Here is a 13,979-nt window from a genome sequence, read left to right on the forward strand (position 1 = left end):
TGATCAGAATGTGAATTGTGGACAAACAGGAAGCCGTGATGTTATCAAGACATTCCTTGCATTAAAATCGTGCCAAAATCCAGGTGTGGATGTGAACTGTCGACAAACAGGGGTTCGCGATGTTATCAAAATACATATTGTTTCATAATTGAATTTTACAGATCAATAAATATTAATGTTTATCAAAGATATATGTCAAAAGTGACGACACGCGCTCTTAATCTAATATGGGAAATCTGACTTGCAATGGCATCAAACTCCTATAAGACCCCAGCCCGCTTTCTCGTGAGGAATTGAAACGCTACTTGAGTCAATGACAGATCATTTTTCGAACCTTTATTTCGTTAAAGTCAAATAAAAAATGTTTTCAGTATCTTGGGTGGCTATCGTTATATGTAGAAATACAGAATCCCCAAATGAAACGAAATAAAAATTATTATGTAGCTTTATTTGTGTTTTGTTGTACAGCTTTTCAGAATCCGTAAACGAAACGAAATAAAACTTGTCACGTAGCTTTATTTGTGTTTTGTTGTACAGTTTTTCTGTATTGTCTAATATAAGATAGGTTTGGTGTAAAATATCGCCACCCTTTAAATATCTTTTTTGCGGAACAGAAAGCACTCTAAGGTATTTTACCCCAACCGCCAAATCGAGAGCTTCCTAATTTGTCGTCGGAAGAAATTACTTATACAGTTTCTTATTACTGTAAAGAGATTGAAACTGTTTGAGGGGAAACTCGAGTTGTAGAAACAGTAGAAAAATCAATGGTCTTATTTAGTTGCGTGAAGGTAACACTTAGAAAAAACTGATGACAACAAACATCAAACGAGTGCATGCTGAACATCAAATATTTTCTGAAGAGGTCTAATAAGTAGTTCAATGTCTCGTCATCACATATTTATGTTGACCACTACAACAATGACGTTTAATGAAATGAAATGGGGTTTAACATCCTACTTTTATACACCGACTACACCAATGAAGATGGGCATACGGTATGCAGTGTGTTATGAGGGAACTTTTCCCCGGACAGCCGCGCTATCCGAACGACACCACTGACAAAGGGTGGGGTTGGGACCACGCCGGAAAATCACGATGAACTTTCTGAGCCAACTTCGCGATCGAACAAGAGACCTCCAGGTTAGCTAACCATTAACGTTTCTAGAATAATAATAAACGAATCAGATTTCTAAAATTAAATTGACCATAGGGAGGATTGATGTAAATACTTATTATTAATCATAAGATAGACATTTTCCTCCGATTAGTCTTCGCCATATTTATCAAGAAATCTCTTTGTAAAAAATGTGGGAAACAAGTCCGTTAAGAGGCTATAAACCTTTAATGCCAGTAATTTCTGTCTAGTGACTTAGGTTTCTTCTTTCAATATTTGTTCGGCTATTTAAACCTGTTTTAGGAATCGATAGAATAGTTTAGTACAGTGTTAGTAAGTGGATTTAAAGAAGTAATCTCAACAATCCTTCAGTTAAGACTGAGACGTTTGGAACCCAGACTCTAAACCAGGACATTAGCCACAGTCCCTCTCTTGTTGTCCCCTGTGCTATTCATTAGTCTCTGTCTTATAATCTAAAACAGACAAGAAATGATATGAAATGAAATGGGGTTTAACGTCCTACTTTTCTGCCCCGACTGGGATAATGAAAACGGGCATACGCCATGCAGTGTGCTATGGGGGAAATGTTACCCGGACTGCGGCACTACGGCCTACTATTACAGCGAATTCCAACTGTTAAGAGATCTTTTACGTGCACACCAATGTGTACACGGGACAACGTTTTTTCGTGCCATCCGAACAACTATACGTTGTCCCTTGCCAGGCACTCCATCCTGCACCAATGACTAGGGGGAACCACGCCGGAAAACTACCAAGAAATTTTCTCTGCCAACACCAGGATCGAACAAAGGACCTCAAGGTTAGCGAGCCAACGTCTTACCCACTATGCCACGACAGCTCCCAAATCAGAAAAGATGACGCCATATGAAATCGTTAGAAAGTGATAGGAACATAGGATACGTAACTAACGTTCGAAAACTAAATGCTAGCTGCTGCAGGTAGGGTGGGTCTGTTGTTCAGATTTGTGATATAGGTGTCTATATCTGTCTATTTCCAAATTTTAGTTCATTTTTTCGAAGAGGTAACCTTTCTGTGTAAAATAAAACGGGGTTTAGCATCTCGTCAACATAATACTTCATCGAACTCCAACTGTCAGAGGTTCTTTTATGTGCACGCCAGTATGCACACGGTTTTCGTACCATCCGAACGACTTTGCACACATTCTTTTTTAGCAACTGACAAGTAGGAGCTGAGAAATTATTTAGTAAATTTTAGTCTGTCAGATAGGATGTAAGTAGGACCATAAATCCCTTTTCATTCAATGTATAGGATTTAAATATGATTACACAATTTCATAAATAAAGACTTTCTGACTGCACTTTTAGATTACTCGTCATGCTGAGTTTATAATTTATTAATAAATAGTAACAATAACACGAGAACCTGTAGATACATAAACATATATATCAGGTGGCCCAGAAAAACACGAGTACATCATTTAAAGTGGAACAATTCTATAAGAATTATATCTATATCATTCATTAACTTACTTCACACTCACGTCAATTTACATATTGCCCATATGCTTTTTTCACCCAGAAATCTTAGAAGCAGACAGACCCTGAACTTTCTCAAAGAGGCCACCTAAAAATAGATCAGTGGCTGCCGCCGTCTGGGATCTAGATCCGATGGATTACGCCATTTGGAAAAGTCTCTGGGGAAAGGTTTGTGAAAATCGCACGAAGCCATTTATGGAAAATGAACTGAAGGATACAATTCGAATAAAATGGGCAGACATAAGCTTAGAAGAAATAAGAAATTCGATAAGTGGGTGGAAAAGGAGCTTAATTTTTTAATTATTTCCACTTTAAATATAGCGTACTAGTTTTTATGTGCCACCCCATACAGAACTGTTTTAATTGCATAAGTTAAGTTGTAAAATGTGCAGTTTATCGATTATTGTGTTACTGCAAGTTTAACAATAAATTGTGTATAAAAGGACCACGCCTATGTAGCTTAAAGGTGGGTCTATTGTGAGCCTGAGGCACGATGACATAATGAGATAAATATGTATTTGAAAATAAACTCTAGTTTAAATCGACATTGCATATGGCGCTTATTTTGTGAACATACTTATAAGCTTTGCAGACTCGGAAAGTTTGTCAGATTAATTTCGATTTCATTTTCGGGCCAGTCGAATAAAAGGTGGAAAAAGTGTGTAAAATGTAGCTATTCAGCATCTTCATATTTTAAAATATTTCTTCGTAACTTTTATAAACTTGTAGCCATAATCCATAAGAACACAATCTATATAAAGTTAGTTTGCAACTTGAGCGGTTGGCGAGAAATAGGCAATTTTGCATGGATCACTTTCATGTTTCTTGATCGATTTAATGCATACGAAGATAATGTATGTGAAAATTGGTTTGTGATTATGAGCAGTTGTCGAGAATTAGGCAATTTCGCATGCTTCACTTTTCACGTTATTTTGCTCGTAAAAGAGTCAATTATTATTCGATTTTCATTTTCGTTTTATCATTTTATGCCTAATACCAATTTTAACTAGGTCAAACCAATTTGACATTTTCACTGTCACCGGAAATGACGTCAATTGGGCAAAAACTGTATTTTTAGCCTTCAAAACAGATATTTTATTCAAATGAGTCCTAATTGTTATGTGTTTAAACGTATGATATTTAAGTCCATTCAACAAATAGAATGAAACCATACGATCATGTTCCGTTGCGAAGAAATAGATGATTGTCTGCAAGACACTTTTAACGGTTTTTGGTCCATAAAAGTGTTAATTGTTATTTGATTTTCATAAAAGTTTCACCATTTGATGCCTAATGCCATTTTGTACTAGAAATCACAACATTTTGACAAAAACTGTATTTTAGTCTTCAAAACAGATATCCCTTCAAATGAGTGTTATTCAATATTCCTTTAAAATTATGATATTTAATCCCATCCAACATATAGAATGATTTAATTCTGAGAAATAACCAGTAAGGGTCACTTTTTAAGATTTTTTTCGCATTGTAATTTCCCATTAGCGGTAAGTTAGTAACAAATTTTGCCAGGATCACTTTTTTGACATGTAACACATGGTAACAAATGTATAAATGGAATTGATATTGCTGGATTTAAATGATTCTTCGTCCATTTTATAACACGTGTTCAATGCTTATGTGGAAATCTGTTTAACGGAAGTGGCTTAAGTTCAAGGGTAACGTGGCACCGGTGAAACCCGTCATTACTGCATAGCAGTTCTAGTATTAGATTGATTTTAGTGCTTAGCCAATCAAAATGGAAGTATCTACTAAAATTTGGATTTCATCTTAGTTAAAATTTCGAGAAACAAGGACCTGATGTCTAGTTTTGGGAGGGGATTGGGTGCGGGGGGTGGGGGTGGGGGCTTTGTGATTGGACAAGGGCTACAGAAGCATATTAACCGCTGCGTAAAGGCAAATGTATGGCAAGGTGTATTGATTTAAATTATTTGACCTAGTATCAGGAGAATATATGTGAATATTGTATCTAGATAGAATATTTACAATTCTAACGTACAGACAACGCCCTACAAATCAGTATTAATGACATTAGGAGGAAAAAATCGAAATTTTTAAGGCGTGTACCGTGATGAGATATTTCCATAAGGAAAGAGTGTATTGATATTAAACTGAAAATAATCGCATTGCCGGGCAAGATATTGCAATGTTAGGTATAATTGTTTACTATATGTTGTTTTGATAAAGCTTACAATCCAAATAGATGAAAGAAAAACAGTGGAATTAAACTTCTCAGCACAATACTGGTGTATTTTCAGACTAACATACTGTTGATTTTATCTATGCCACGTTATACACTGCTCGATTCCCAGTTTGTACGCAACAAGAAGTAGGGTCGCCTGTCAAACCTCGAGGGTTTTCTCTGAGTCGCGGGGGGTTGGATGACTGAATGGTTAGCCCGTGCGCGTTGTATCATACGTTCTGTCATTGAGTCAACTGGCGTGGTTTCGATTCCCCGGTTGTCGGAGTAGGGTCGCCTGTTCAACCTCGTGGGTTTTCTCCGGTTCCACTGCTAAAGACCCTTACGCCCAAGCGAATTATTGAAATAAAATTGAACCATATGTTAGTCCTGAAATGATCTAGTATGTGCACTGTTCGTACAGCTTGGGTTCGGCCTACTCTTCGTCGAAGTCAATTTCAAATGTTGACCTCGATTTTCCATCTCATCCAAACGACAAGTCAACACTTTAGTTGTCAGCCCCTCCACTAGGCAAGTGGGGGCGCGAGAAGAATGTAGCATTGTATCATGTGTGGACAGTACACAGTACAAGTTACAAGGATTAAATAGTGAAGTGGCTAGGGAATAGATTCGTCCTTTTTCCCATCATAATGCCTCGCTCGCCTTGACAATCTTCGAGTCGCATGTTCAACTAGCTTTATTGCTCGATTTTAAGGCTCTTTTTCAACGATTTCCGAACGTTTACTTAGACGAAAATATCAGCCAAATAGCTCTTGGAGTGGCTACAGATGCAAGCAAATGAAGGATAATTTTCTTGGGGACCCCCCCCCCCAACCCCCTCTCAGCGGCGTGCCCCGTCTCCGCGGTCAGTGCCCTCATTTTGAGGCGCCCCCCCCCCTTTTCCAACTTCCCAACGAATATACATGTATAGGACTCTTCGGTCATAGCTGCACAAATCCCTTCTCCATATAAAAATGAAAGTTTATTTCAATCAGGTCATTGTCCTCGCGTGGCTATTCCATAGAAATTGGAGAAAACTTCATTAATTTAACCGAAAAGATTTTATAAAACATATTTATTTCAAATACTATGTCATTAAAAATAAAAACAAAATTGATACGATGGAAGAAACATGGCGTATGACGTGAATGGTCGTGGAATCTGTAAATAGAAAACATAGACTTTGGCAAATAAAATTGACAATAGAAAGACAGATTATGTTATAAAAACACATCTTGAAAATCCAAGAGGTTGGACACGCGATCCTACTCCTTGTCACGCACAAATGGGGAGTCGAAACCATGCCACTCGACTCAATGACAGACCTTATGACCAAACGTACACGCGTTAAACCATTCGGCCACCCAATCCTCCGGTTAAAGATGCATGCATTATGTAAGAGCTAAATTTGCCTATTGTGGGTCTTTCTTTTTGTCTCAAATGTTATATAAATTATTATTTAGACATTTATTTACATGACAAGACCATAATCAACTCTCTAGAGCATTGGATGGCTGTGATATTTAATGGATTGAAACAAGATCGCCATTTAATAATCTAATATAAATATGGATAATCAAAACTGTTATGGTAACAATGGTATTCTTATCAAAACTTCCAACATTCATAGCTTCGCTCAGAATAAAGTAATTTGACTGAAATTTTCAATATATTTCTTTCGCATTGCTTATTTTTAAACTATTACAGCGAGAATGGTCCACTCTTTATCTCATTCGTACATAATGCATCTTTAATGAAATTAAAAGTTAAATGATTAAACTTACATCAAATTAATTTCGACAAACAAACTTTGTATAATTAACCTTGGAAGTACAAAGCTACTGCGTATCATTCCACTGCCGATGCATCGATATTTTCAGTGACATACAGGCTGTATATCTATCACTGTGGGCATTGACTGCGGTATGGCTTAATAATTGTGGAAGCGGACAATAACAACAGATTATCCACACCCACACAAACACACATCGTGGGCCCTTTGCATTTGTCCATAAAAGTGCTGCAACAAAACTCACCATTTAATTTTTCTGGTTCAGCTAAAATCCATTCCTTTCGTTGCGCTTCCATGATACCATTGTAAGTTATAATGTAAAATGTATCTATATCATTTTCTGATACGGATCTTCTTATATAGCGACCATCCGTCCAAACAATGGACACAGATTTGGGTAACCTTTTACCCAGACCAAAATGGGCGACTGGTTCCATTTGAGACATATATCCTGATCCAGAATCTACTACTCTCTTCAACGTTATACTTCCATCTAACGTCAATGTTACGGTAGCCCCTCTTGCAGGAGCACCATATTTTGTGAGGGGCATTATTCTGTACCAATGGTTTCCTGCAACTTTCTTCGCCTCGTAGAGACTTAAAGTCGGTGAGTTCAGATCGTTATGACAAATTATTAATTCTAGATACCCATCACCATCCAAATCAGCTATAGATGCACCTGAATATATATAAATTCCTTAGCAAATAATATTGATGGAGTAAACTATTGGAGCTGATTAAGAAAGATCTTGCAAAGAGCACAAAATCCCCGTACACAAATTACCCTCATTATGAAGACATTTACGCGACAGCAAATACGTTTAGTGTTAATCCAGTAATTCAGTCTTTAATATGACTTTTATAATGTGGCGTGCGTGTGGATTTTTTGTTTGTTTGTTTGTGTGTGTGGGGGGGGGGGGGGGGGGCTTTGGCTCAAGAGGTCCCGTGTTCGCTGCAGGTGTTGGTCGAGGAAGCTCCTCGGGATATAAAAGCGTGGTTTCCCCTTCCCACTGGTGCTGGGCAGATGGTTTGACAAAGAAAGTGTCTTGTCCTTTGGATGGGACGTTAAACCAAGGTCCCATGTACCCGTTGGCGTTCGCATAAAAGAGCCCTTGACAGTTGAAATTCCTCAATAGCAAAACAATTACCGCAGATAAATAGCACTGGGGTACGTACATTTAGGCATATTTGATACAAATTATGAAGATATGAAGGTGAGGGCGATCAAAATGATGGAACTGGGTCCACAGAAAGAAACAAAAATCCGTAGAAAATTTACCAGTTGTGCTTCTAGTTGATTCTTCTGCGTCACCAATATCTACGTTTTCCAAACTCAGAACATTATTAGTTGACTTGGAGGTAAACAGACGATTGTTTGTTACAACATATTTATGTTCAATATTATCCAGAACATAAAACATATTACCATGGAATATATCTATATAACCATCATTATTAAAGTCTGCTGTTATAACCGATGATATTGGTGATGTTCTGGCAAAGTCTTTAGTTGCCACATTCTAGAAAAAATATAATACAAAATGAAAATAAAATGAAATGGGGTTTAAAGCCCTACTTTTTGTTCCGACTGAGCTAATGAAGACACGCATGCGCCATACAGTGTGCTATGAGGAATATTTTGTTAGAAAAGCGGCGCTACGGCCTAATCTTATATCGAATTTTTGGCCCCATTCAAATGACTGACAAGGGAATGACCACGCCGGAAAATACCGATAAACACGGGCTCGAACATAGTACCCCCTAGGTTAACCACCTAACGTTTTACTTATTGAGTTGCCACGGCTCCCAAATGATAATACAAGCAGGAGGGGTATTAGCGAGTGTCTGCAATGGGTAGGTTGTTAAAAAATAAAATTTTCGATTTAACACGATTTAAGACTGGTATTACTTGCTTTAATATAAAGATAAATAAATCTTCGCGTTTTGATGGGATTTTATTTTTACTTTAACGAGAAATTTATTATAAGTAAGTCGTCGAGGTTGTGTGAATGGTAAATATATGAGTATATCAAAGAAAATTATAAACACCTTGGTATATATATATATAATCACGCCTTTAATCACTGACCTGGAATCTTACATCACCATTTGAATTTCTTTGTTGTAAAAACATACGATGAGGGCCTAGCCAATTACCATACACTACATCTATAAAACCGTCATTATTTAAATCACATAGCGATACCCCACGGCCATCTTGATTTTTATCAGCAACTACAAAAATAGAACGAAATATGCAAATATAAATATGGAGGCGCTTGCTGTGGGCTGTGTTCGATCATTTTTTTTTATTTTAAAGAAGTATTATCTCCGTTACCATAAAAAAGTAATAAAATATTTTGAAGAATATAATACTTAAAATAACCCTAAGCTTAATTAGCATACGCATACACAGTGTGCTATGAGAGAAAATTTTGCGCTACGGATACTATTATTTCGATTTCTAACTGCCAGGGGATCTTTAAGGTTATGGCAATGGCATAATCGGGATCTCGGTGTGTTCATACTATTCGAACGACTAGACGCTTTTCGTCGCCAGGCCCTCGCGCAATGAACCACTTACACGGTGAAAAAAGACTTGAAAATCCAGTAGAACCCTCTCGACCTCCCCCCCCCCATGCACACACACACACACACACACACACACACCCTGGTTGGTGAAACTGCCCATATAACGAGCCCTGGTGGTTCTGATAAAAAAATGATAACACAATCTCACCCTCTAATGGCGCTATACTGGTAAATTTTCCATTGCCAGTGTTTTGAAATAAATTGTTGTTACCAATGTTACTGAAGATTGTTCTGCCTTCAGCAGTAATAAAAATATCAGAAAGTCCACGGATACCAAAAATAGATCCGACAGCTATACCTTGACCGCCTGAAAAATAAAAGATTGGTGGAAACAAATTCGTGTACCCAGGTTTGGGGGGGGGGGGCAAACCCTGACTCCCTAGAGAGTGAGGGGTCTGTCTGCCCCTAAGTAAGTCCTGTGTTTTAGGTTTATGTCAGTTCTTTCCGCTTTAGAGCTGAAATTCCCGTTAAAATTCCTTCTAATTTCAAATTTAGATTTGTTCGATTCCTGCATTGGCAGAGAATGTTCATCAGGATTTTTCCGGCGTGGTTTCCCCTTGTCAGTGGTGCAGGACGGAGGGTCTGACAAGTACAGCTGTCTAGTCATTCGGATGGCACGAAAAACCGAGGACCCATGTATACATTGGCGTGCACGTAAAAGATCCCCTGGCAGATGTAATTCGATATAAGAGTAGGCCATAGTGCCACTGTCCAGTAGGACGTTAAACCCCATTTCATTTCATTCATTTCCCTCTCAAAACGTTGTATAAAAAAATCTATTTTTAGAAGCCACGTATATCACCTAACTTGATTGAAGAGAGCTCATTTTTTCAGAATGTACGTCATTTCTTACTGTCCATTTACTATAAGTAAATAATTTTCTGCCAACTTCTTTCCCTGTCGTTTAGTTATTGCAGACTCTGTTATACGTTTACACCCCCAATGTACCCAAAACCGGAAGTGGTAGACTAACGCCACCGGGCCTATGTTACTCCCCGGTCCGAGCTACCCCAAATTTCAGACTCGGGCCAGACCTAGTGTAGCCGCCAACCCCGAACAGACGGGCTTCGCTTGGGGGTCATAACTCCAAAACCGGAAGTGGTAGACTAACGCCACCTGGCCTATGTTACTCCCCGGTCCGAGCTACCCCTATACCCCAAATTTCAGACCCGGGGCTGATGTAGCCGCCAACCCCGAACAGACAGACTTCGCTCGGGGGTCATAACTCCGAAACCGGAAGTGGTAGACTAACGCCACCTGGCCTATGTTACTCCCCGGTCCGAGCTACCCCTATACCCCAAATTTCAGACTCGGGGCAGACCTAGTGTAGCCGCCAACCCTGATCAGACCGGCTTCGTTCGGGGGTCATAACTCCGAAACCGGAAGTGGTAGCCTAACGCCACCTGGCCTATGTTACTCCCCGGTCCGAGCTAACCCTATACATCAAATTTCAGACTCGGGGCAGACCTAGTGTAGCCGCCAACCCCGAACAGACAGACAGACAGACAAACGACAGTCACAAATATATATATAAATAGATAGATAGATGTGGGATTTTTTAAAGGGTCGATGCACATCTTAAACATATTATGACTTTACTTTAATTCGAGTTTGGCATACCTGTTGTGTAATTTATGCCAGCTTCTACAGCCGAATCTATCAACACAATATCCCCGGTAGAAATATTGTTCTTGTGGTCAGCAATATTCATTTCAATCAGGCGAAAAGCACCTCGACCGCCTAAAACGAAGAATCGGGTTACAATAATTAATATTCAAATCAAAATAACATACATAAAATACAAGACTATATAGATACGAACATATCTTAATGAAAGTTCTTAATTTTATCAATATATTAACTGCGAATTTCATCCGCATAGATATGTACAAAATACAAACCAATATAAGTAGCATTACTTTAGTTCTTAAGGGTCATCCGCAAAGATAACATTAACAGGTTTGTGAATACAATGGTTGAATAAAGGATTACTTTTAATCAGACCTCGTAGGCTATTATTCGATCGATCGTCAATTGGTATGTCCAATTAATTCAAACCCTCAAAAGCAGTTAAACCTCTTTGAATTAGGTCAAAATAAAGCAGTGAACCGGCTTCTATTTCGATTAGTAAGCTGAATTTTTTTTGTTACGACAGATGATTTGGTCAGATGAGTTATCTCCCATATTTCACAACTTCAATATTAAACGGTAGATATTATGAGAGTATAATTTCCAATAAGCTTTTAAAAATCAAATGAAATGATTTTTGATGATAAAAATGCTGACGCTATTTTTATATGATCTTCAGTATATATAACATATCCTGGATACAGAAAGCCAAATTATTCCATATACGTTATTTGTTTTCGTGTCTTAAATTGTTTTTAGCGCAGGCTGACTGATGTGTATTTCAAAAGTGTGCGGGAATTGAAATGAGAAAGGTCAATACAAAATTATTAGAAGACCTGGGTGTGTTATTTTTTGAAAATTAAATGCAATAGCCAGGCTATAATACATACCATCAGCGTATGTAGTGAGTACAAAGCCATATTTTCCATCACCATTTCTGTCTAAACAAGCGACAGATCTACCGGCAAACATTGGTAACCCAGCATTTACCACATCACTAAATAGATCTACGTATTTACCATTTCGCCATATAAACAGTTTATCTCTATATGTTTTAGGACCAGAGTAATGGTGATTAGTGTTTAATATGTAAATCTCTTCTCTCCCATTACCATCTATATCACAGGCACACACACCACGTCCTGCTCCTAAAAAAATTAAAGAAATGGGGTTTAACGTCCTACTTTTCTGCTCCATAGACAGGACTGTAAATATACAATTTCTCTGTAATAATTTGCTGGGTTCTTCTACTATTACAGATGATGGATTCATTATAACGCTGTTCGGAACCATTTTGGTCCCGGCTTATATATTGTGCGCGGTGCTATACTATGTGTGAAATAGCTTTAGTGATATCGCCGAGAATACCGACGGCTCATTGTTTTCCCTTGTCAGGGATGCAGGACGGAGGGCCTGGAAAGCAGTCTCTAGTCGTTCGGATGGGACGAAAAACAGAGGTCCCGTTCAAACGTTGGCGTGCTTCTAAAAGAACTCCTGGGGCCTGTTGCTCAAAACTAAGTTATTTTAACGATCCGTTAGAGTTTAACGGATCGTTATCTTGGTAACTTGTCGTTTGTTAACGGTCCGTTAAATTTCTGTTGCTGGAAAGTCAATTTCATTATCCGTTAGCTAACGGATTCATTAAAGTTAATCCAAGATAATACTGTTTGTTTATTGGCTGAATTTTAAATTTTTGAATTCAATGTACATGTATAACAACTTCATAGAAGTTAGTATTAACAAGAAACTGAAGACAGTGAGACAACTAACTGTGCGGTCTGTTCACAAAACTTGATTAAAGACAAAAAGATAACTAGAATTTACTACAGAAAACACCATAGAATACTTTATTTTTTCCTTTAGAAATTTTAGCATAAATCTGTAGGAAAAAATATGGGATTTGCACTACAGAATTATGGGGCCATTATTTCCTACAGGCCACCAAAATTCTGTAAAATAGTATAGAATTTCATCCTATAGAAAATGGAATAGTCCCGCATCGCCCAACCCTCTAGAATGTTCTATAGAAAATTACATAGGTACAATGTAATCTATGACTTTTTGCTACAGCCAACTAATGCCATCATTAAACAGATAACGGAGACCAACACCTCCGTTAAATATAACGCCAAGTTAACTACACGTTAAAGTTAACGGGGCTTCCAGCAACAACCTTTCTCTCCGTTAAAGTTAATGATCCGTTAACTCCATGTTAACGGATCGTTAAAAGATAACAGAACTTTGAGCAACTGGCCCCTGACGGAGTAGACCGTAGCGCCGTTGTCCGGGCAAAATTTCTCTCATTTATGGCGTGTGCACGTCTTCTTTGGCCCAGTCGGACATTAAATCCCGCGTCATTTCTTGCTGTAAGGAAGGCGACAATCCTTGATTTTTCTAAAATTGTAAGATGACAATATTGAACGGCTCACCTGTTGTATCTCTCAGTGCTTCATAAGGTGAATCTAATTCCGCTATGTTAATATATCTACCTTCTTTTAGTTTCAATACTAAATTTGGTCCATTATACCTACAAAAAAATCACGCGTATAAGAACAACCTTTAACTTGGTGTGTAAAATCATAACAGAAAACATCTTGCCGCACATTTATTTATTCAAATCAATGTTATCGTAAGTTATTGGCACTTGAAGTTTACATTTAGGTCTTTGTTTATCATACGCCACCAGGTATATACGCCTACAACAATATTTGATTTGTATGTTATCAGAACTCGCGGTGGATCAGTGAGTAGGCTTTGGCTCGCTAAGCCGGTGTTGGCCGAGAAAATTCTCTGGGATTTTCTAGCGTGGTTTCTCCTTGACGGAGAACAGTGTCTAGTCGTTCGGATGGTTCAAACGCCCTCAGGTTCCGTTTACACGTTGGCGTGTATGTCAAATATTGACAGTTGGAATTCGATACAAGAGTAAGCCGTAGTGCCACTGTCCGGGCAAAATTTCCCTCATAGTCGGTTTAGAAACGCAGGACGTTAAACCCCATTGCATTTGTAGCCTATCTGTTAACATCCACGTCAAACTAACTTCTGGCATATGTCTGGTTCTGGCTTATTTAAAGAACTTTTTTTTAGCTCTTCCATTTTTTGATGCATTTAAATCGTTTTCGTTCGAATCAATTGATGTTCTTT

At 38.2% G+C, this 13,979-nt stretch overlaps 1 protein-coding gene across 1 annotated transcript; it reads right to left on the reverse strand.

Moving 5' to 3' along the window:
- Window positions 1–5,883: 5,883 nt before the first annotated feature.
- On the reverse strand, window positions 5,884–12,217 carry LOC126821387 (cartilage acidic protein 1). The gene is made up of 8 exons (XM_050549797.2): window positions 12,211–12,217; window positions 11,729–11,986; window positions 10,830–10,949; window positions 9,358–9,516; window positions 8,707–8,852; window positions 7,897–8,137; window positions 6,862–7,296; window positions 5,884–5,986 (listed from the first exon to the last, which is right to left on the reverse strand). The coding sequence occupies exons 1-8, from the start codon at window positions 12,215–12,217 to the stop codon at window positions 5,913–5,915; spliced, it is 1,440 nt and encodes a 479-aa protein (XP_050405754.2). The 3' UTR covers window positions 5,884–5,912.
- Window positions 12,218–13,979: the final 1,762 nt, after the last annotated feature.

The sequence above is a fragment of the Patella vulgata genome, chromosome 5 (genome assembly GCF_932274485.2).
Source record: "Patella vulgata chromosome 5, xgPatVulg1.2, whole genome shotgun sequence".
Classification (NCBI taxonomy): domain Eukaryota; kingdom Metazoa; phylum Mollusca; class Gastropoda; family Patellidae; genus Patella; species Patella vulgata.

Excerpts from the sequence above, each read along its gene's own strand:
- LOC126821387 (XM_050549797.2), bottom strand. Across the intron at positions 9,517-10,829 it reads TGGCATAAATTACACAACAG|GCGGTCAAGGTATAGCTGTC; the intron begins GTATGCCAAACT and ends TTTATTTTTCAG. Across the intron at positions 7,297-7,896 it reads ATCAACTAGAAGCACAACTG|GTGCATCTATAGCTGATTTG; the intron begins GTAAATTTTCTA and ends ATATATATTCAG.